General features: G+C 38.1%; 1 protein-coding gene across 3 annotated transcripts in view; it reads left to right on the top strand.

Moving 5' to 3' along the window:
- The window catches only part of DIAPH3 (diaphanous related formin 3), a 484,563-nt gene that overhangs the window by 44,467 nt on the left and 418,349 nt on the right, over positions 1-21,747 (top strand). For all 3 annotated transcript variants that reach the window (XM_070578871.1, XM_070578869.1, XM_070578872.1), the window contains one exon: positions 3,421-3,588. In XM_070578871.1, coding sequence (XP_070434972.1) covers positions 3,421-3,588 — 168 coding nt within the window. The remainder of the gene's footprint in view (positions 1-3,420; positions 3,589-21,747) is intronic.

The following is a 21,747-nucleotide window of genomic DNA, read 5'->3' as shown; positions in this document are numbered from 1 at the left end:
GTATGTAACTCTTGCTACACTTTCTATATAGCTAATTATCTGTTTATGTGCTTGTCTCCTCCACTTGATTGTTATTTACGTCATAAATAGCTCATTTATCTGTGTACCACCATCAACCAGAATAACTTGTCCACTGCTCTTCGCTTCTTTTTGTAAATTTGGGCTTCTATCTGGTATCGTTTCTATTCGGCCTGAAAAACTTCTTTTGACACTTTTTGTAGTACAGGTCTACTGGAGGTAGATTCTCTCAGCTTTTGTCTGTCTGAAAATGTCTTTATTTTGCCTCCATTTACAAAAAGTATTTTCACTGGATATAGAATCCCAGGATAACAGTATTTTTCTTTTCGTACTTTAAAGACGCCATTGCATTGTCTTTTGCCACCATTGTTTCTGGTGAGAAATTAGTAATCATTTGTCTCATTTCTCTCCTGTGTATAATGTCTTCGTTTCTCTGGCTGCACTTTTACTATTTGCCTTTATATTTAATTTTCAGCAGTTTGACTATGAGATGCCTAAGTGTGGTGGTTTTTTCTTTTTTCTTTTCTTTTTTTTTGATATTTATTCTCCTGGAGTCTGCTGAGCTTCTTGGATCTGTGAATTGATATATGTATACATACATGCATATATATATGTTTATCAATTAGCTCAGTCATTATCTTCTGGCATATGTCTTTTGTACCATTCTCACTCTCTCTTCCGCTTCTGGACCCCAATTACACTTATGTTACAACATTTTGTATCGTATCCCAGATCTCGGTTGCTCTGTTCTTTCTTTTCCCATTCTTTTTTTCTCTTTGTTTCGGTTGGATACTTTGTATTGATTTTATGTTAAGGTTCACCAGTTCTTTCCTCAGCAATGTTCAGGTTCTGTTAAGTCCAATCTAAGGAATTCTTCATTTTCTGATACATTTTTCACTCTAATCTTTTTTTAAAAAAAATTTCATGATTTTGCTGCTGAAATTCCCCATCTCTCATGTGTGGTGTCCACTCTTTTTATTATATCCTTTAGATTTTTCTAAATCCTGTTTTAAATTGTCTAGTAATTTCACCATCTGGGCCATCTCTAGGTCTGCTTCTTTTGACTGTGGGCCACATTTTCTTCTTTGTGTGTAGCAATATTTAATTGTATGGTGGACATTTTATTTAACTGTAGTAGAGATTAATATTTACTTCCAAGAAAGGGCATGCCCTTGTTTCATGCTGCTAGGATAGGGGCTGAGTCAATGTGATCTCTAGTTGAGCTGGGTTTGGGCTTCCTGGCTGCTTCAGTTTTACTCAGCTCATCTGTGGCCTCAGATGTTTTGAGGGCTTGGGATCTGAGCAATAATGAGGTTCTGGCAATCAATTTTTTGACTTCACAACTGAACTATTAGCTTGCAAAACTGGAGTATCTCTTTCTGCTTTAGAGTCCTGATGCCCATTTTTAGAGTTACTGAAGAGTTCTCTTTTCCAGTTTTACTTCTGGCTCTCTGTTGCTTTAGGAAATCTCTCTGACCTGGTATCCTGCCCCCAGTCTTCAGATGGCTGCTGTCCTGTTCTCTCTGAGGGTCTGGAATGAGTCGTTGGGACTTCTCTCAGCTCTTTGGCCTAGTCCAGAGCCTTTGGAGGGCAGCTGCTTTGCATTGGGAGAGAACTTGCATGCCTCAGGGAACATCTCGATCAGCTTTCCTGCCCTGTCCCCAGCCTTTGGCATACTCCTCTGTGCAGTTGGTGAAGACCTGAGGGAAAGAGTTGGTGGATGGTAGGTGGATGTAGACTTGCTCCATGGCTGGGGCTTTGTGACTGTGTCTCCTTGGAATTCTAATCTCTCATGCCAGCACCGATGCGGCTGTCAATAGTTCATTTAAAAATTTGGCTGCTTTTTCTTTACCCTTGTTTAAGTTATTCTTCTTCTCCAGCAGGAATAGAGCAGCTTGTCACTTCCCAGCGTTCTCACAGCTTTCATTCTGTCCTCAGCTCCCTGATGGCTGGAAAACAATAGCAAGTACAGTTTTGTAGGTTTTCTGGCTTCTTTTGGTTGTTAGGATGAGACCAGTGGTATTTTGTGACCACTTGGTAATCCTGCCATAAGCTGTTGCATCCTTAGTACTTTAGTGCTTAAGTCATGTTAGATGGACTGTGTATGACTACAGTACATAGTAGTTTTCTTAGGCATTATCCTCATAGTGATTTTAAAGACCTATTTTGAAAGATAAGCATCATCTTTGTATCTCATTGCTTGATGATGCACTTCATTAAAGAAGTAGGATTTTTTAAAATACTGTGACTTATTGTCCTTTTAAATTGAGAATTTTAAGTGTCGTATTTCTTGGGGCTCTAGTAGGTCTATCCAGTAGAACTTCCTGTGGTGATGCAAATGTTCTGTATGTGCTTTGACCATATAGGAGCCACTAACCTCATGTGGTTCTTGAACACTTGATATGTGGCTAGTGCAAATAAGAAACTGAACTTTTAAATTTAATTTACATTTAAATAACCACAAGTAGCTAATGGTTACTACATGAATAGCACAGGCCTGTGTACTACACACATGGTGGCAAAAACAGTAGTTTAATGTGCACAGTTATGCTGAACCAAGTCACAGAATTGTTGTGCTTTTTCAGTACACTTCCATTCTTAATACCTACTTTAATTTTAATTTTGCCTTTTTAATTGTTGCCGCTTGAAGCATTGTATGTGTCTGGGTTCTTTGTGTGGAATAGAACTCAAGAAATTCAAGCAATTTTCAATAAATGAACAATTAGCCTTGTAAACTAATAGACATTTTCTGATATCAGCCAACTATTGGATGAAACAGTTGTAGAAGAAATCTCCTTACAACAAAAATCCAGCTTTATTTCCTGAAGCTTTAGCCACCCTGCTCTCTAGTTGTTCATGAAGCTGTTCAAATACAGACCGGCCCAAGTAAAGAGAAATGTGATGTTTAGCAGGCCAACAGCCTATGGAGAGAGAGGTAGAATTCAGTTCTTAAAATTCCTAAATCTCTATCCCCCCCACCCGTTACCCCTAGGAGTGTAGTATGCACTATGGAAACGGGGCTGGGGGGCAGGGCACTGAGTACTAGTTTGATTGCCACCTGCTAAATTAGCTAAGTTACCTTTGTAAAACTGCTAAGTTTGCTAATCTGTAAAGCAAAGGTCACTTGTTATTAGAATCTAAATTCTATGGTTTTAAGATTAGAAGGAATCTTTTGAGATTGACTGATAGCTCTTCTACCTTTAGACAGGATGGTTACTGAAAACTTTTCACTTACTTTTACATTATTTCTTTTAATTTTAAAGATGCCAGTGCTGAATGCCTCCTGATGAAATCATAGTGATGATGTGGTTGACCCTGTTTGTCTTTTCATTTTGGGAATTAGATTAATGTTGTTGGAGAAGGAAAATACTTACATATATGCTATTTTATCTTTCTTTGTAGCTGGACAAATTTGCCAGCATAAGAATTCCAGGGAGCAAGAAGGAGAGACCGCCACTTTCCAACCTGAAGACTGCGTTTGCAAGCAATGACTGCTCTTCAGAGATGATGGAAAACATCCCAAAGCCACTGTCAGAGAACGAGCTCTTAGAACTTTTTGAAAAGATGATGGTAGGAATTTTGATTCCTTATAAAATGTTTGATGTAAAAGCCTTAGCTTTGGCTCGTGTTGATGGAACACTAAACATATCTGGAACTCATGTTTCATAGGGTGATTTCTGATATCATTTAAGATAGTACTTCAGGCATAGAGAGCTTTAGGATTATAAAAATAAGAATCTAAAGAAAAATGTCACACCAGTTGTTTTATACAGAATACATAAAAACATAAAAACTCTAAAGTATCAAAGGATATATTTTTGTCTTGAATAGATTATCTCAGTGGTTTGTCTGGGTTCGGTTAGATATTAAAATGATGGTGACAGTGCTCTGCTGTGTGCATTGTTAAGTTTGATTACTTTCTTAGTTCGCAGGATACCCAGGTTCATATAGTCCTGCAACCGTTATATCTGTAGAGACTGGAACTCACTCGTTTTGGAGGATGCCTTTTCTGGTGGAGATGCCTGGTGTCATTTGAGGCCACCTTCAGTTGGTCCTAAGTGATGATGATTCTCTGACAGACTCAGCTTCTGGCTTTCAAGGTGGCTGAACTAGTTTATATGACCAATAACCCCCATATGTTAAGCATCTTCAAACCATTTACTACAAAATGAATGCTAATTTCATCTAAATAGATTATTTTCATATATAGTTCCTCTTAAGTTGCTTGTCTCCTAGGATTCACAACAAACATTTTGCAAAATTAAATGAGTAAGAAATGCTAGAAGGTAGTATTTAATGATTAAGTTCTTTATAAGTTCAGAGTAGACAGAAATTACTTTAAATTTTGAAATACCTCATTAGCTGCAGGGGAAACCCAGAATGGAAAGGATATTGTAATAGTTTGGGGGATTTAAGCGGAGAGGGTGAATTAGGGGCAGATCTTAACTTAGGTGAGGATTTGGATAAGCAGAGGGAAAGGGCTTTCCTGAGATGAGTAAACTGCAGTGAACAAAGAGCGAGGGAGCAAATTGCTCAGGGGGGGACCAGTGAGAGGTTGGAAAAATTACACTGGAATGATAATTTGGGGCGGTTTATGAAAGGACTGTGTATGCCATTCTAAGGAATTGTATATTATCTCAGCATCGTGATTTATTTTGTATCTGTCTAATCTTTCACCTATTGCTTTTGACAACCTTATTTAGTTTGTAGGGAAATTATTGCATTCACCTATTTATTTTAGAGTTGTAAGATGTGCTTGGAATTTGAGAAAAAGTTGATGGCTGGTCTCTTCGTTATTCAGCTGGAATCAACAATATATTTGCCATTGTGCCGCCTTGTTTTCTATGCATCAGCAAGTGTTTGTGTCCAGCATTACACATGGGGCTTCAGAATATCCCAGAAACAAAGAATGCCGAGTTTGTGTCTTCATAGGATTTTCAGTTAGTGTTAGGGATCACTAACTCTTCGTCACTGAGCATACATTTTATTAGTCTTGTTTTGCTTGAACCGCAGGCTTGGGAAATTCTTACCTGTTGTATCAGCTCTTGATGAAGTGCTAATTTTGGTTGTAATAACCACACATGTATAACTCTTTATTAAGTCTTTTGTCACCATGAGTTGATATAATTTCAGCCTAGAACAAAGAAAATCTAACCTATTTTTGCTAGCTTTTGCCTCTCTTAATGAAGCCTATATAAAGGTAGCTCTCTTTAATGCCACTGTGGAAGACTCCAGATGGAAAAGTACCCTTTCCTTCCCCTCATTCGTGCACTATATGTGGGACCACTCACCTTAATTCTCTGTGAGATTCTGGAATGGTATTTTTTTGGTTTACTTGTGACTACCTTGTTAAGAAATACCAATTTTGCTTTTGGATCCTAATTGCTGGTGCCATCTGAGTAAGTAGAGTGAGTAGGCTAGTGACGTTAGACATTTACAAAGACCACATTTTATTACCACAAGCCATTAAAAGTACAATTACCTAAAAAAAAGTAGTGAACATAGTTTGATATTCTGTTCCGAACATGATTACTTTAGAAGTATTTTTCTGTTAGTCTTACCCTTCTCCCGGCTAAGAGTATCAATTTTAATAGTATGTACAGGGCAGATGGATATTGACACTTCTGAAGTGTTTACAGAATACGTATTTAATAACTGGGCCAAATCACTTGTTAAATCTAAAACAGGTCTCCCTCTTGGCAGAAGATCTTTTTCAATCAAACTCAGTTTACTCAGCAGAAGTAAAATGAAATTCTTGCTTTCCCAGGGCTGCCCAATTTGCTAATGAATAAGTTTATCACAACAAGATCTATTTAAAAAATGAGTGCCAGCCTGGTGGCATAGTGGTTAAGTTCGTGCACTCTGCTTCAGTGGCCCTGGGTTCGCAGGTTCGGATCCTGGCCATGGACGTACACACAGCTCATCTAAACCGTGCTGTGGCAGCATCCTACATACAAAATAGAGGAAGGTTGGCACAGATGTTAGTTCAGGGCCAGTGTTCCTTAAGCAAAAAAGAGGAATATTGGCAACAGATGTTAGTGCAGGGCTAATCTTCCTCACCAAATAAAAAAAAAAATAATAAAAAATAAGGAATAGGTTAACTTTCCTTTCTGATTCCTTGGCCATATCACAGCACATTGTAAGGAAAACCTGCTGATTCTGAAGCTGAGCGGGGTCTTTTTCCTTCCTTAAATGTGGGTTAGTGATATTTCTCAGGCTTTTCAGAGTACCACAGTTTTGACAAATTTAAAGCTATTTCTGTGGAGGATGCTAGATTTAGCTTGGGTTTGACTTTTGGCTTGTACCTATCTGTACTATTTCTATTAATAAAAATTCTTTTGAGGATGCAACACTCAATCTGCCATTTTAACCTTTTGGTATTTGCACCTACCGAGGTTTCATACCATTTAAAAGTTGCATCTAGAGTCTTTGTTTAGACATTGTGCAATTTAAAAATAATTTTTACTTAATGTTATCCAAGGTATTTAAATAATTTTTACGTGAAGTGAAAACTTTGTTTTGAAGAACGCCTCTTTTCCCTCCTCAAGACAGTCCTTTGAAAGACAGTGTGCTGACTTGATTACTTAATGAATGCGAAGTACATGCCATACTTCAGCATTTGTACTCCTTTCATTTTTATTTAGGAAATTGGTTTGTTTGGTCTCTGGGTAATAGTTTCAATGTGCTTTTTTAAAAGTAGTGATGAATGTTGAGTTATACTTCTTTTTAAGGGCTTTTCCTCTTATCTGTCTTCTGATTAAAGCAGAATTTTTACCTGAAAGCTCATCTTGGTTTCTCTGTGGGTCTTGGCTATAAGAAACAGTTGTGTGAACATCATTCTGTATACAACTTTGATTTCTGGAAGTCACATGTCAGTGGTTGTTCTCAAACTCACTATAGACATATGTAACTGGTGTTTTGAAGTGAGCATGGTAGGTACAAGCTGAAAGTGACTTAATTATTCCAGCCGTTGCCCCTTTAAAACAGCCCTCTTTCCTTATCCTTCCTGCCTCTGGATTAAATTCAATGCAGGTTCCAGAGAGTCCCAGATAATAAAAACCCTAGTTTAATGTAAATAATTTAGTTTTCATCCAAAGAAAGCTTCTCCCTTTCCTGTTCTAAACCTGCTCCACTTGGAGCCTCCAGTAGGGGCTGCGGTTGTTGGGAGTGTGGTTGGCCTCTTCTTTTCCCCGCTTCACTTTTCTTTCCTACTCTAGACTGAATCTGTCACCTCCAGGATTAGACTGGAGGTGAGGGGAGGAGGAAGAATAATATGCTTTCTGGTTTAGAGGATTTATTATCTGGCATTGGTGCCCTGGGGTGTCCAGTTAGTTTCTCATTGCAGCTGTAATAAATTATTACAGGTTTAGTGGCTTAAAACAATACCAACAGGCTGTCTCATAGTTCTCTAGGCCAGAAGTCCAGGTTGGCTCAACTGGGTTTCACAAGGCTGAAATCAGTGTCTGCTGGCTGGGCTTTTATCTGATGCTTTGGGAAGAATCCTCTTCAAGTTCATTTATGTTGTTAGCAGCATCCAGACCCTTGCTGTTGTAGGACTGAGGTCCAAGTTTCCTTGCTGACTGTCATCTGGGGATGGCTTAGCTTCCAGAAGCCTCTTTCCTATCCTTAACGTGGGCCCCTACATCTTAGATACATCAATTTCATCTCATGCTTAGAATCTCTCTGACCTCTCCTTTTGTGGCATCTTATGCCTCCATCTGGAGAAAGTTCTCTGCTTTTAAGTGCTCATGTATTAGATTAGGCTCACCCAAGATAATCCAAAATAATTTCCCTATTTTAAAGTTTGTAACCTTCATTACATACAAAGTCCCTTTTGTCATGTAGTATAACATATTTGCAGGATCCAGGGATGAGGGCATGGGCATCTTTGGGGGACCATTTTCCTGGTAGAGGTGTTGGAGATGACAGGTGCTGATTCCTTGCTCCTGTGGTATTTGTGTGGTCCGCCTCCTCCCAATCTCACCTATAATTCCCTTGTCACTGGTGACATCTCCTTTGTCTGGCCTTCTGCCCCTGTCTTCCACAAGCCCATTCCTCTGCTGGGGTCACCTTTTGGATGCAGTATCTCTTAGATGGCCCAGACCTTCTGCTTCCCTGGGATCTACATCCTGTTCACGGGAAGTTGATGTATCCTTTGCCCCTAGCTCCTCTCTTTTCTCTTGTTTTCATCAGAGCTTGTCCTCTACAAAGAAGAGTTTACTCTGGCTCTTTCTACCCATAACTTTTAATTTTTTCTATTTTTTTCCCCACATGTTTACCTCTCTAACTGTAAGTGGCTTTCTAATTGTCAGATCCTGTTTGCAACATGTAGCACTGCTGACCATTCCCTCTTGTTTGCCTTTCTCCTTTTCCTTTGGGTACCATGACACTTCTTTCCCTTTCCTGATTTTCCTCCGTTCTGGACAATGCTTACCAGTTAGTAAACTGGTTTCTAGGTTTCCTCTTCTGCCTGTCTCTCTATTTCCTCTGACTGTTGCCTCTGGGTATCTCGTCCTGTCTTTCTGCACTTTGATTCCCTACACTCTCCTCTGGGGGGATTGGAGCCCTTTCATGTTGTAGAAGATCCCCTATAATCAGATACCTTGCTATGTCCTCTACAGAAGAGCAGCTGTAATTGAGCTCTCAAAAAGATGCTAAACCTCGACAAACCAGAAACTGAACTCATCATTTTCTATTTTTTCCCAGTTTTATTGAGATACAGTTGACCCATAACATTGTGTAAGCTTAAGGTATACAATGTGATGATTTGATAAATGTGTGTATTTGGAAATGGTTACCATAGTAAGGTTAGTAAATAAATCCATCACCTCACATAGTTACCATTTTTTTCCCCTGTAGTGAGAACTTTTAAGATTTACTCTCTTAGCAACTTTCAAGTATACAATGCAGTATTTTTTTTTTTTTTTTTAAGATTTTAGTTTTCCTTTTTCTCCCAAAGCCCCCTGGTACATAGTTGTGTATTTTTAGTTGTGGGTGCTTCTAGTTGTGGCATGTGGGACACTGCCTCAGCGTGGCTTAATGAGCAGTGCCATGTCCGTGCCCAGGATTCGAACTGGTGAAACCCTGGGTTGCCGAAGCAGAGTGCGCGAACTTAACTGCTTGGCCGTGGGGCCGGCCCCTACAATCCAGTATTCTTAGCTAGAGTAATCATGCTGTACACTAGATCTTGAGAACTTATTTTCTAATTGCAAATTTGAGTCCTCTGACCACCTTCATCCTTCTTCTCCACCCCCTGGCAACCACCAGTCTACTGTTTCTATGAGTTTGGTATTTGTAGATTACACAGATAAATGATACCATATAGTATTTGTCTTCCTCTGTCTGACTTATTTCACGTAGCATAATGCCCTTAGGGTCCATCTATCTTGTCACAAATGGGAGGATTTCCTTCATTCTCATGGCTGAATAATATTCCGTTGTGTATGTATGTGTATATATACATACCACGGTTTCTTTATCCATTCATCCCTCAATAGCCACTTAAGTTGTTTTCATGTCTTGGTTATTGTGAATAACGTTTCAGTGAACATGTGAATACAGGTATCTCTTTGAGATACTGTTTTCATTTCCTTTGGATATATACCCAGAAATGAAATTGCTGGATCATGTGGTAGTTCTATTTTTAATATTTAATATTTAATATGGAATCTCCATATTGTTTTCCATAGTGGCTGTACCAATTTACATTCCCACCAACAGTGCACAAGAGTTCTTTTTCCTTAACATCCTCGCCAGCACTTAATATCTCTTGTCTTTTTGATAACGACCATTTTAACTAATGTGAGGTGGTATCTCGTGGTTTTGATTTGCATTTCCCTGATGATTAGTGAAGTTGAGCACCTTTTCATGTACCTGTTGGCCATTTGTTTATTCTCTTTGGAAAAATGTTTGTTTTTAGTTCTTCTGCCTATTTTTAAACTAGATTTGCTTCTTTGCTAATGAGTTGTATGAGTTCCTTATATATATTTTGGATATTAACCTCTTATCAGATTTGTAGTTTGGAAATATTTTTTTCCCATTCCGTAAGGTTTCCTTTCATTTTCTTGGTTTCTTTTGCTTTGTAGAAGCTGTTCAATTTGATAAAATCCTATTTGTTTGTTTTTCCTTTTGTTTCTTGTGCTTTTGTTGTCGTATCTAAAAAATTATTGCCAAAACCAACGTCAAGGAGCTTTTCCTCTGTTTTTGTCTAGGAATTTTACAGTTCAGGTGTTAAATTTAAGTGTTTAATCCATTTTGAGTTGATTTTTGTGAGTGATATAAGGTAGCAGTCCAGTTTCATTTTTTTGCCTGTAATTATCTATTTTTCCCAACACCATTTATTGAAGAGACTATCTTTCCACACTGAGTATTCTTGGCTCCCTTGTCAAATATTGACCATATATGCATGGGTTTATTTCTGGGCTATTGCTTCTGGTCCGTTGATCCATGTGTCTGTTTTTAGCCAGTACCATATTGTTTTGATTACTACAGATTTGTGATATAGTTTGAAACTAGGAAGTGTGATGCTTCCAGCTTTGTTCTTCTTTTTCCAGATTCCTTTGATTATTCATGTTTTTTTGTGGTTCCACACAAATTGTAGGATTGTTTTTCTTTTTCTATAAAAATGCATTGGAATCTTGAAAGGGATTGCATTGAATCTACAGATGGCTTTGGGTAGGATGGACATTTTAACAATACTAATTCTTCCGATCTTTGAACATAGGATAGTTTTCCATTTATTCGTGTCTTCAGTTTCTTTTCAGTGCCTTACAGATTTCTGTGTACAGATCTTTCACCTCCTTTGCTAAATTTGTTCTTGTGTTTTAGTGCTTTTCAATCGATTGTAAATGGGACTGTTTTATTTCTTTATCAGTTCATTTTTAGTGTATAGAAATGCAGCTGATTTTGGTATGTTGATTTTGTATCCTGCTACTTTACTGAATTTGTTTATTCTAACAGTTTTTTTCAGAGTCTGTAGAGTTTTCTCTATGTAAGATCATCTGCAAATAGACAACCTTACTTCTTCCTTTGTAATCTGGATGCGTTATATTTCTTTCTCTTGCTTGACTGCTCTGACTAGGACTTAGAGTATTATATTGAATAGGAATGGTGAGAGTGGGCACTCTTGTCTTGTTCTTGGTTAGAGGAAAAAGCTTCCAACCCTTCACCATTGAGTGCGATGTTAGCTGTGAGCTTGTCTTACGTGGTCTTTATTATGTTGAGGTATATTCCTTCTATACCCAATTTGTTGAGGTTTTTATCATGAGATGACTCCCACTTGATCCTGGTGCATGATCCTTTTAATGTGCTTTTGAATTCTGTTTGCTAATATTTTGTTGACAATTTTTGTGTCTGTACTCATCAGGGATATTGGCCTATAGTTTCCTTGTAGTATCTCTGTCTGCCTTTGGTATCAGGGTACTGATGGCCTGGTAAAATGAGTTTGGGAGTACTCACACCTATTCAGTTTTTTGGGGAAGTTTGGGAAGGATTCATGTTAATTCTTCTTTAAATGTTTGGTTTGCCATTGAAACCATCTAGTCCCGGGTTTTTCTTTGTTGGGAGATTTTTGAATACTTCTTCAATCTCTTTGCTCATTATTGATCTGTTCTGATTTTTCTGTTTCTTCATGATTGTTTTGGCAGTTTGTATGTTTCTAGGAATTTATCCATTTCTTCTAGGATAGTCTCTTATATTCCTTTGTCCAATAGTCTCTTATAATCCTTTGTTATATATCCCTTTTCATTTCTGATTTTAAGTTGTCTTTTTTCCTTAGTCTAGCTAAAAGTTGGTCAATTTTATCTTTTCAAAAAGTCGCCTCTTATTTTCACTTTTTTTTTAATTCTCCATTTTATTTATTTCTGCTCTAATCCTTATTATTCTTTTCCTCTGCTAACTTGGAGCTTAGTTATTTCTTTTTCTAGTTGTTTGAGGTATAAAGTTAGATTGAGATTTCTTCTCTTTTTTTAATGTAGACATTTATTTCTGTAAGCTTCCTTTTTGGTACTACTTTTGCTGCATACCATAGGTATTGGTATGTTGTGGTTTGGTTTTCATTTGTCTCAAGATGTTTTGATTTCTTCTTTGTCCCATTGGTTTTGCAAGATTTTGTTGTTTAATTTCCACTTATTTGTGAATTTTCCAGCTTTCCTTTTGTTACTGATTTCTGGTGTCATACCATTGTGATCAGAAAAGATACTTAATATAATTTATATCTTCCTGAATTTTTTTGTGACTTATTTTTTGGCCCAGTGTATGGTATATCCTAGAAAATGTTCCATGTGTGCTTGAGAAGAATGTGTATTCTGCTACTGTTGGATGGAATGTTCTGCGTATGTCTGTTAGGTCCATTTACTCTATAGTGTTGTCCAAATCTGATCTTTCCTTACTGATTCTGTCTGGATGAGAGTGGGTTATTAAATTCCTCAACTATTATTGTATTGCAGTTTATTTCTCCTCTCAGTTCTGTAGTATTTGTTTCATATATTCAGGTTCTCCGATGTTGGGAGCATTAATATTTACAGTTGTTTTATCTTCTTAATGAATTGACCCCTTTATCATTACATAATGATCTTCTTTGACTTTTGTGACCATTTTTAGCTAAAGTCTATTTTTTTCTGATATAAGTGCTTTCTTTTGGTTATCTTTTATTTTGGAATATCTTTTTTTGTCCCTTCACTCTCAGCCTAAGTGTGCTCTTAAAGCTAAACTGGGTCTATTGTAGGCATCATATTATTGGATCTTGTTTTCTTAATCCATTCAGGTATTCTATGTCTTTTGATTGGAGAATTTAATCTATTTATGTTTATTGATAAGAACTTACTATTACCATTTTGTTTTCTGTCTTGTAGGTCCTTTGTTCCCTGCTTCCTCTTTTGCTGTTGTGAATTGTGATTTGATGACTTTTTATGGCTGTATGTTTTGAATTCTTTGCCATACTCTTTTGTGTAGGTACTACAGGGTTTTCCTTTTTGGTTATGATTGCTTAACTTTGATAGTATACAGAAACTTTATACTTCTCCTTCACTCATTTTTTTAGGTTATTAATGTTACAATTTGCATTTACAAATTATTGCAGTTATAGTTATTTTTAATAGGTTTACTTTTTTTTTTTTGAGGAAGATTAGCCCTGAGCTAACATCTGCTGCCAATCCTCCTCTTTTTGCTGAGGAAGACTGGCCCTGAGCTAACGTCCATTCCCATCTTCTTCTACTTTATACGTGGGATGCCTACCACAGCATGGCTTTTGCCAAGAGATGCCATGTCTGCACCCGGGATCCGAACCGGTGAACCCTGGGCCACTGAGAAGCGGAACATGGGAACTTAACCACTGTGCCACTGGGCCGGCCCCAATAGGTTTACTTTTTAAAACTAGAGTTGTGATTTATGCACCACCATTGCAATATTAGAGAATCTGAGGTTGACTATATATTTACTTTTATTGATGAGTTTTACACTTTCATATGGTTTTATGGTGTTAGTATCCTATTTCAGCTTGAGGAACGTCTGTTAGCATTTCTTTTAAGGCAGGTGAATGATGATGAACTTTCTTTTATTTGTTTGGAGAAGTCTTTATCTCTACTTCATTTCTGAAGGACAGGTCTGCCAGATGTGATATTCTTAGTTGACTTTTTTCTTTTAGCACTTTGAATGTTTCATTCATTCATTTGGTCTGCAAAGTTTCTGCTTGATAATCTGCTAATAGGCTTATGGGGACTCCCTTGTTTGTGATGAGTTGCTTTCCTCTTCTTGCTTTCAAAATTCGCCTTTTCCTTTTGGCTATTTAATTATACTGTGTCTTGATGTAGCCCTTTTTGTTTCAACCTGTTTAGAATCCCTTGGGTCTTATGAATCTGGATGTCCATTTCCACCCCAAGTTCAGGAGGTTTTTAGACATTATTGCTTTAGACTTTCGGTCCCTTTCTCCTTCTCTTCTGAGATTTCCATAATGGATAGATTGTTTCTCCTGTTGGTGTCCCATAAGTCTTATAGGCATTTTTCAGTCTTTTCTTTTTGCTCCTCTGGATGGATAATTTCAAATGACTTCTTTCCGAGTGCACTGATTCTTTCTTCTGCTTGGTCAAGTCGGTTCTTCAGTTCAGTTATATTTTTCTGCTCTAGGACTTCTGGGTTTTTTTTGGATGGTTTTTATTTCTTCAAACTTCTCATTTTGTTCATGCTCTTTTCCTAGTTTTGTTTAGTTGTTTGTGTGTGTTTGTAGAGCTTTTTAAAGAGGATTATTCTGAATCTTTTGTCAGATAATTCATAGGTCTCCATTTCTTTAGGGTCAGTTATTGGAACTTTATTGGTTTCCTTTGGTGGCGTTGTGTTTACCTGATTCTTCGTGATACTTGTAATCTTGCATTGGTGTCTGTGCAAATGGGTGAGTAATCTCCTCTTCTAGACTTTACAGGTTCACTGTGGCAAGGAAAGACCTTCATCAGTGTTCTGCTGTCCCAGCCGATTGAATGTGATGTTCTTGACTAGGAATGTGTGAGGGGACCTGTCTGGGCCCATGTTTACTCATAGCAAGCCCCACATATGTTCCGTCATCACCACTGGGGCCAGTGTGTTGTGGCTAGGTGGGCCCTAATGGTTCTTATGCTCATAGGATGCACTTCAGCAGGAAACCATTAGGAAACTTGGAAGAACAAGATTTATTACTCATAGATCCTTGAGGGTACACAGCACACCAGAGGGGCTACACAGTAAGGTCATGGGTAGAGAGAGAGGGGGAGTACAAGCCTGGGGTTCTACTTTTATTAGGGTTGAGGGTAAGGTGTGTAGGGTTTTGTGGGTTCACTCTTTATTGGCAAACTTAAAGCATAAGAATGGGAATTATGGCACAGGAAGGGAAAAGCAGGGTCAGCCAAGCGGTCAGTTAGGTAGGTTACTCAGGGCCTTCTTAAAAGAAGGGGAACTTCATGGGTGGGGTGATCTGGTGTTTAGTCAAGTTGTTTTGCTAGTAGCTGTGTCATACAGCTGGCAACACGTTTATTAGAGATGGATGTCTTTCAAATATTGCCTTGGTAATCAAAAGCTTAATGTCAGCTCAGCTCGGCCTACTGGATGGGCCAGCTGGTAGTGTCCACTGGCTGGAGGGGCTTGCTATCGTGGTCTCTAGTTGAGAGATGCCACTGCCCAGGCTCTGAGATCAGGGTAGAGGAGTGGTGGTGGTGGTGCTGCTGCCTGGGCTCTGCTGTTGAATGAGCTTTCTGACTGGTCTCTGTGTTCAAGTGTGTCCACTAGTTGGTCTCCCTGGTAGGGTAAGGCTGTTAGCTGTGCTCCACAGTCAGTTGGGATCACTAGCTGGGCTCTGTAGTCACCTCTGGTCTGGCAGGGTCTCAGGCTGTGTTTCCTGGCAGGGCAGTGCTGCTGGTGGGACTCCATAATTGGGCAGGGCTGCTGGCTAGGTTCTGCAATCACTCTTGGTTGCATGTGGCCTTGGGCTATGTTCTGTAATCAGTGGGGCTGCAGGCTTGTTGTGATGTTGAGAGGGGCTGTAGTCTGGGCTCTCTAATCTGGTAGGCAGCTGGCTGTGCCCCTTTGTTGGGCAACCTTGCAGACCAGGCTCTCTGGTGGGGTGGGGCCTCCAGCTGTATGTGACAGTTATGTGGGGCTGATAACTGCTCTGTGGCCTAGTAGGATTGTTGTCCTGGCTTCCTGGTTGGCTGGGTTGTTGGCAATGCTTCGTGATTTGGTGTCTTCACTGGCTTGGTTTCCTGCCTGTAGAAGGCCACAGGCTGTGGTCAGCATTGGGGCAGAGCCATAGGCTGTGCTCTGCTGCTGAGTGGGGCTGTAGGATGGGCTCTGTGGCTGCCTGGGTTGTCTTGCCAGGCTTCCTGGTTGGGCATGACTGGAGACTATGCTCAATAGCTGGGTGGGCTGTGAATTTGTTTCCTTGTCTAGGTGGGCTGTAGGATGTGCTCCCTGGCTACTAGGCATTTGTGGCCACAATTCCCACTGGGACACGACTGCAAGTTATGTTAGCAGTTTAATGTGGCTTTGAATTTGCTTCCCTTTCGGGGTGGGTCTGTAGAATGGACTCCAAGGCTGGTATGGCTCATTGGCTGGGGATGCACATAGAGCAGAATGGCCTTCTGAGCTCGCTGGTCAGACAGGGCCATTGTTTGTGCTCTGCAGATAGGCAGAGCTCCTGCCTGGGATCTCTGCTTGGGTGCCGCTGCAAGCAGGATCATGGTTCACCAAGATTTGAGCACTGGTTGCTGTTTAGCCCCACCCCCCTTCTTCGTCTCTATCTGATCCTCAGTGGTTTCCATGAGGAGAGACTTGCATGGCCCTCCCGGGAAGCATCCCGCAGTGGTAGGGCACCTGGCTGTGCACCTTGAGCTTTCTCTTCCCACTGGAGAAACCAGGAGACCTGAGGTACCCTCTTGGTGTGGTGCAGTCTTGTCCTGGCTTGGGGGAAGGGTGATGCAGTCAAAGTCAGATGTTCCTCCTACCCTTCTAATGCTGTCCTTGTCAGTCTCTGTGGTTCAGGGGCATGCTTCATCTTGATTCCTGGATTCTGGGATTTTTACAATGGTATCTTGTCTACGGATAGTTGCTAGTTGGTCTTTTTGAGAGGAGGACCGATGACGGAATGACCCATGTCACCACCTTGTTGATGTCACCTCTCCAGCATGTTCCTTTAAAAACAAACAAACAAAAACTCCTGCTCCTCCCTTGATACCCTTTCTCAGAAGCCCACACTGAAACCTGGAAGTCATACTGGATCCCATTCAGGCGTTGGTCACATCTGCTCATTTCTCTGTCCTTATTAGGTCCTGATTTTATTTCTCCCCTGTTCAAGCTTTCCTGATCTATTATCTGGGCTGGTGCACTGGCCTCTTCTGTCTGCCCTTCCATGCTTCTGCTGGAGAACTCTTATTCTCACTTTAAATCTTAGCCCAAATGTTACTCTTCTTTGACATCTTCCCGTGCTCTCCCAGACCTTAAGCCCGCTTCTCAGAGCCGCTTATGTGTAAATCCCTTCTGGAATTTATCCTTTTATTCATTATTTTGCTATCCGTCTCCCCACTGGGTTAAATCTATGGAGCATGATCCAACTGGTTTATCATCCCAAACAACTGCCTGTCAAATTAAGTGCAACTTCCTAACTTTTAAGGTTTTTAAGATACTACATTTCTTTTCGCCTTAAATTCTACGTTTAGATGAAAATTAGCTTTAATTGCTAGTTTTCCCAAAAACACAAAAACATTAAAATAATGAACAGGAAGAAAGATTTCATGCATCCATGTCTGTTTTCTCATGTTCTCTATTAGCTGAGAGAATGAAATCTTTGCAAGAAAGGTCATCTGTCAGGATGTGATCATTAACAGGTGTGAAATGAGTGCCAAGGATGATAAAATTATTCTGATAAAAATTATTTAAATTTTGGACTTTCTATGATCACATTAAACATGGACGAAATGGTCTAATAAAATTGCACAAAGTACTTAAGTATGAATAGTGATGCTCTAATCTTTCTTGGGAAGATGTTTATCAGGCTTCATCGTAATGTAGGTGGGAGCACATTTATAAAATGCCGTTATCATTATCATTATCTCTTAAGCGTGTGTTTGATGTGTCTACTGGCAGTAAGAGCTTAGATGACCTACTATTTAATTCATGTATTAGCTTTTAGTGTGGGGAAATGTAGATAATACTAAAGGCATTCACAATTTGATTTTTGAAACAGTTTTAAGTGTATAATATAAATGTGAATCTACTTTTATTCAGCAGTTTTTTTTTTTTAAAATAAGAGTGTTTTAGGTATACAAAAAAACGATAGAACTTAATACAACAAACACTACCACAGATATAATTGGAGTACCTGTGTACTCCTTCCAATCCCATTCTTTCCTCTTCCTTAATTCCTGAAGGTGAACAATACCCTGAGTTTGATGGTTTTGTTACTGTAGGTTGCAAAACTTCTTTTCTGTGTAAAAATGACAGATGCACAGAAAAACGTTTTTTCTTTCTTCTGAACCATTTGGTAAATTGCTGACTCATTGCCCCGTAATCCCCTAATACTTTAATATTATTTCTTACAAATAAGGACGTCCTCCTACATAACAAAAATATAACAGCAAAGTGAGAAAGTAAATGCTGATCAATTGTCAGCTAATCCTCAGACTGTGTTCAAGTTTTACTGGTCGTACCAAAAATGTTCTTTATTGCAAAAGCATCTACTTCAGAATCATGTGTTGCATTCAGTTGTCATGTTTTTTTTAACCTCCTTCAGCCTGGAATAGGTCCTTAATCTTTCCCTGTATTTTATGAATTTGATGCTTTGAAGATTCTTCCTGGTTAGTTTGTATAAAGTCCCTGAGTTTGCATTGGTATTATAAGGCTTTTTAAGTTCTGCAAGCCTGCTGGATGTAAGCAGGTTACCTCCAACTTTAAACAGTTTATTGTTTTATGCTCATAAGTGAAGTTCAACATCTCTTCACAAGTTTATTGGCCCTTTGGTTTACTCGCTGTGAATTTCTTGTTCATATCTTTTGCCTGTTTTGTTACTGGGGTTTTTGCTTTTTTCATATTGGTTTGTAGAATTTGTCACATATCCTGAATAATGCTCGTGTAAGTTTATGTGAGTTCTAAGTATCTTGTCCCGCTCTGAGTCTTGTTTTCACAATTTTGTTTGCGGGAGAGGGATTAAGGACTAATATCAAGTACAGAAATGTAAAATTCACTGTTGTCAGATTTATCAGTCTTCTTATGATTTGTTCTTTTTGTATATTTAAGAAATCCTTCTCTATTTTTACGTCATAAATCTGTTCTTCTATATTTATTTCTAAAATTGTTAGAATTATATATCTTTTTGTCTGTGAGACATGGATCCAATTGATTTTCTACATGGATAACTGGTTTTTCCAGCATCATTGATTGAATAGCCATTCTTGTCCATCATTTGTAACACTTCCACTGTTAAATATAATTTCTGAATATATGTAGTTTGCTTTTGAGCTTTGATTTTTCTCATTGGTCTATTTGTCTACCTCTGCCTTGATATCGAAGACCTCCTTTCTCTCTTTAAAATCATCTTGTCAATTCTTGACCCCTTTGCATTTTTATCTTAATTTTACAATCAATTAGTTAAATTTCATTATAAACGCTGTTGGGATCTTGACTGGAATTGCAATGAATTTATTGATTTAGGCAAAATGGATACCTCTGTGATATTGTTTTCCCATCTGTGAACATTGTATATATTATATCTCTAGTTATTTAAATTTTCTCTGTTCCTGAACAGTAAAAATGTATAATTTTCTCCCTAGAGGTCTTGTACGTCTTTTATTAGATTTATACCTTGGCTTATTTCTAGTATGTAACTAGTATCTTTGAAACATTAAATTTTCTAAGAATATTAATTTTTATGTATTTTGGTATCCAGTAACCTTATAAAATTCTCAGTTTTTATTTGTAGATTCCCTCATTTTTCTATCCATAGAATCAGAATATCCGTGAATAACTTTTCTTTTCCTATTGTCATTTTTTTCATTTTCTTTTCATTGCGTTGACTAGAATTCTACAATGAAAGAGGCTAAAACTGTCTTCTTGACTGTTAATGTTTTTCAGATCTGAGATTTTACTCCAAACATAATAAACAAACTCTGAATTGGGGAAACTGAGAACCTGGTCTTTCCTGAAAATTTTCGTGTACCCACCCAATATCTGCCCCACTTTCATCTTCTGTCTTCCAAATGAAGATCAAATGATGATTACCTCCATGATGCCATTTTTGATAACCCCAGAAAAGAGAGTTAATGTTTTTTCTCTATTCCTAAAGTATTTAGTAAAGGCCTCTTTTCATTTTTCATTTCAGTCGCTTGAATTAAGTTGGGTAGCCTCTCACTAGCCTAGCCTTCCAATAGGGAAGATGCTTGGCTCAGCTAATCTTTATCCTTTCAACTTGAGTATATCTTCCATTACTGATGAAATGAGTGTATATCTATGTACATTTCTGTTTTATTTGTTGATTCATTAGATCAGTTTTCTCATCTTTTTATAGCAAATTTGTTGGACTATGCATATTTAACTTTATTCATCTTTGTCTCCTTAGTGCCTTCATAGTGCACATTGAGTGTATTGTCAAATAAGTTGATCTGTTTATTCTGATTTGGTAAGGACCATGTTTAAGCAATCATGGTATACATTAGTACACACAGAGTTAAATGTTGAGATGTCTTTGTTCTTCTTCTTAGCTTTGTGGTCAATTCAGACATCTTTGAAACATAAGGTCCAGAGGAAGAAAGTAGAGCTCAAGTGAACTGATAAAATCGAATTTGATGCTTTCTGGTACAGTTGTTGGACAGAGGGTTCATCTTACTAACTTTATTCCGTGTTGCCACTCTTTGGGTACATGCTAAGGACAATTTTTTTTCTTTTTCTATTTTTACTCTTTAATCCTTGGTGTGAAGGATTTATGCACAGATATTTCTTTAGTCAGATAATCGAATGCCTATTGTGTTGAATGTGTAAGTGATATCTTAAGGGTCACCAGGAGTCTGAAGGAAAAGAAAAACCCACAAAGACTCCTTTGTGTTAATTCTCTAAGCATTTATTGACTGCTATAGATTCCTACCAGCAGTTAGTTTATTTTAAGTATTAGCATTCTTTACAAATCTACTTTTCTGTATCATGAGCACTTTTTATTTCTTATAAACTGAAAAAGTATATTTAAGGTTTACCAGATAAAATGAGAGCGGTCCTATCAGAATGCTTTGTTCTGGTCTATTAGTTGTCACCCTTTTCCTCTCCTTTACATAAAAATTGAAAAATTCAGGGAAAAGTGGTTTAAAAGCAATCCAAATAATCATCCAAATAGGAGGAGGAGGAGGAGGAGGAAGAGAGTATAGAATGTAAGGCAATTGTCAAGTTGATTCATGGGTTGTGTTTGTCACAGGGGGATAATGTCAATGCCTAGTTGTTTCTTCTAGATCGAGATAAATGAGAAAATAAATGATTTAGGAGCATTGGATTTTTGCCTGGTGGGAGTTTGCTGAACCAATCAAATGGTTAGGGGAATTTTAAAAGGATAAATGTATGGTAATATTTAAACATCCTCTTTTACTAATAAGGAAGTGTGCAGGTGCAGCCTTTTCTAGCTGTGAAGGCTTTTTCTCAGTCCTGTGTTCTTCTCTAGAAAAGTCAGTGTTTGTATCTTCAGTCAAATGATCATTTTATCCCTTATGTAATTTATGAAGAAATGGTCGTTTAGAAAAGCAAATAAATGAATGAAACTCTATCAGTAGTAGTGTTCTTATCTGCTGGATTACATAACAGTTATCTGGAATTGTAAGTGCATAAGCTTGAACAGTTCAAGTTTTTATTCCAAAATAAATTAGAGTTGTGCAGTTCCCCGCATACTCATCTCATTTGTTATCTATTCTGCTAAAATTTATGGTATTTGAAAAAAGTGATATTTTCTTGTTTTGTTTGTTCCTTGGTTACTGGCATTAGGATAAACTGAGATTTGGTTTCACGTTATTTCCATTAGCTCCAGTTAGAATATTTGGTCAAATAATAGTGTTTATGAGTTCATTGTCAATCTCTGGGTAAATAGCATTTTCTGGCTGCTGTCCTGTTAATGAGCTAGCCATCTGATTCCCTATTAATTTTAATGGGGATTGAGTAAGGACATTGTGGATAGAAGAGTGAAAATCCAACCCACTTGTGGTAAAACCAAAAGTAATAACCTCTTTATAATCACATTTATGTAAA

Source organism: Equus przewalskii, chromosome 16 (assembly GCF_037783145.1).
Source record: "Equus przewalskii isolate Varuska chromosome 16, EquPr2, whole genome shotgun sequence".
In the NCBI taxonomy this organism is placed as follows: domain Eukaryota; kingdom Metazoa; phylum Chordata; class Mammalia; order Perissodactyla; family Equidae; genus Equus; species Equus przewalskii.
This window is presented reverse-complemented; position numbering and strand designations above follow the sequence as displayed.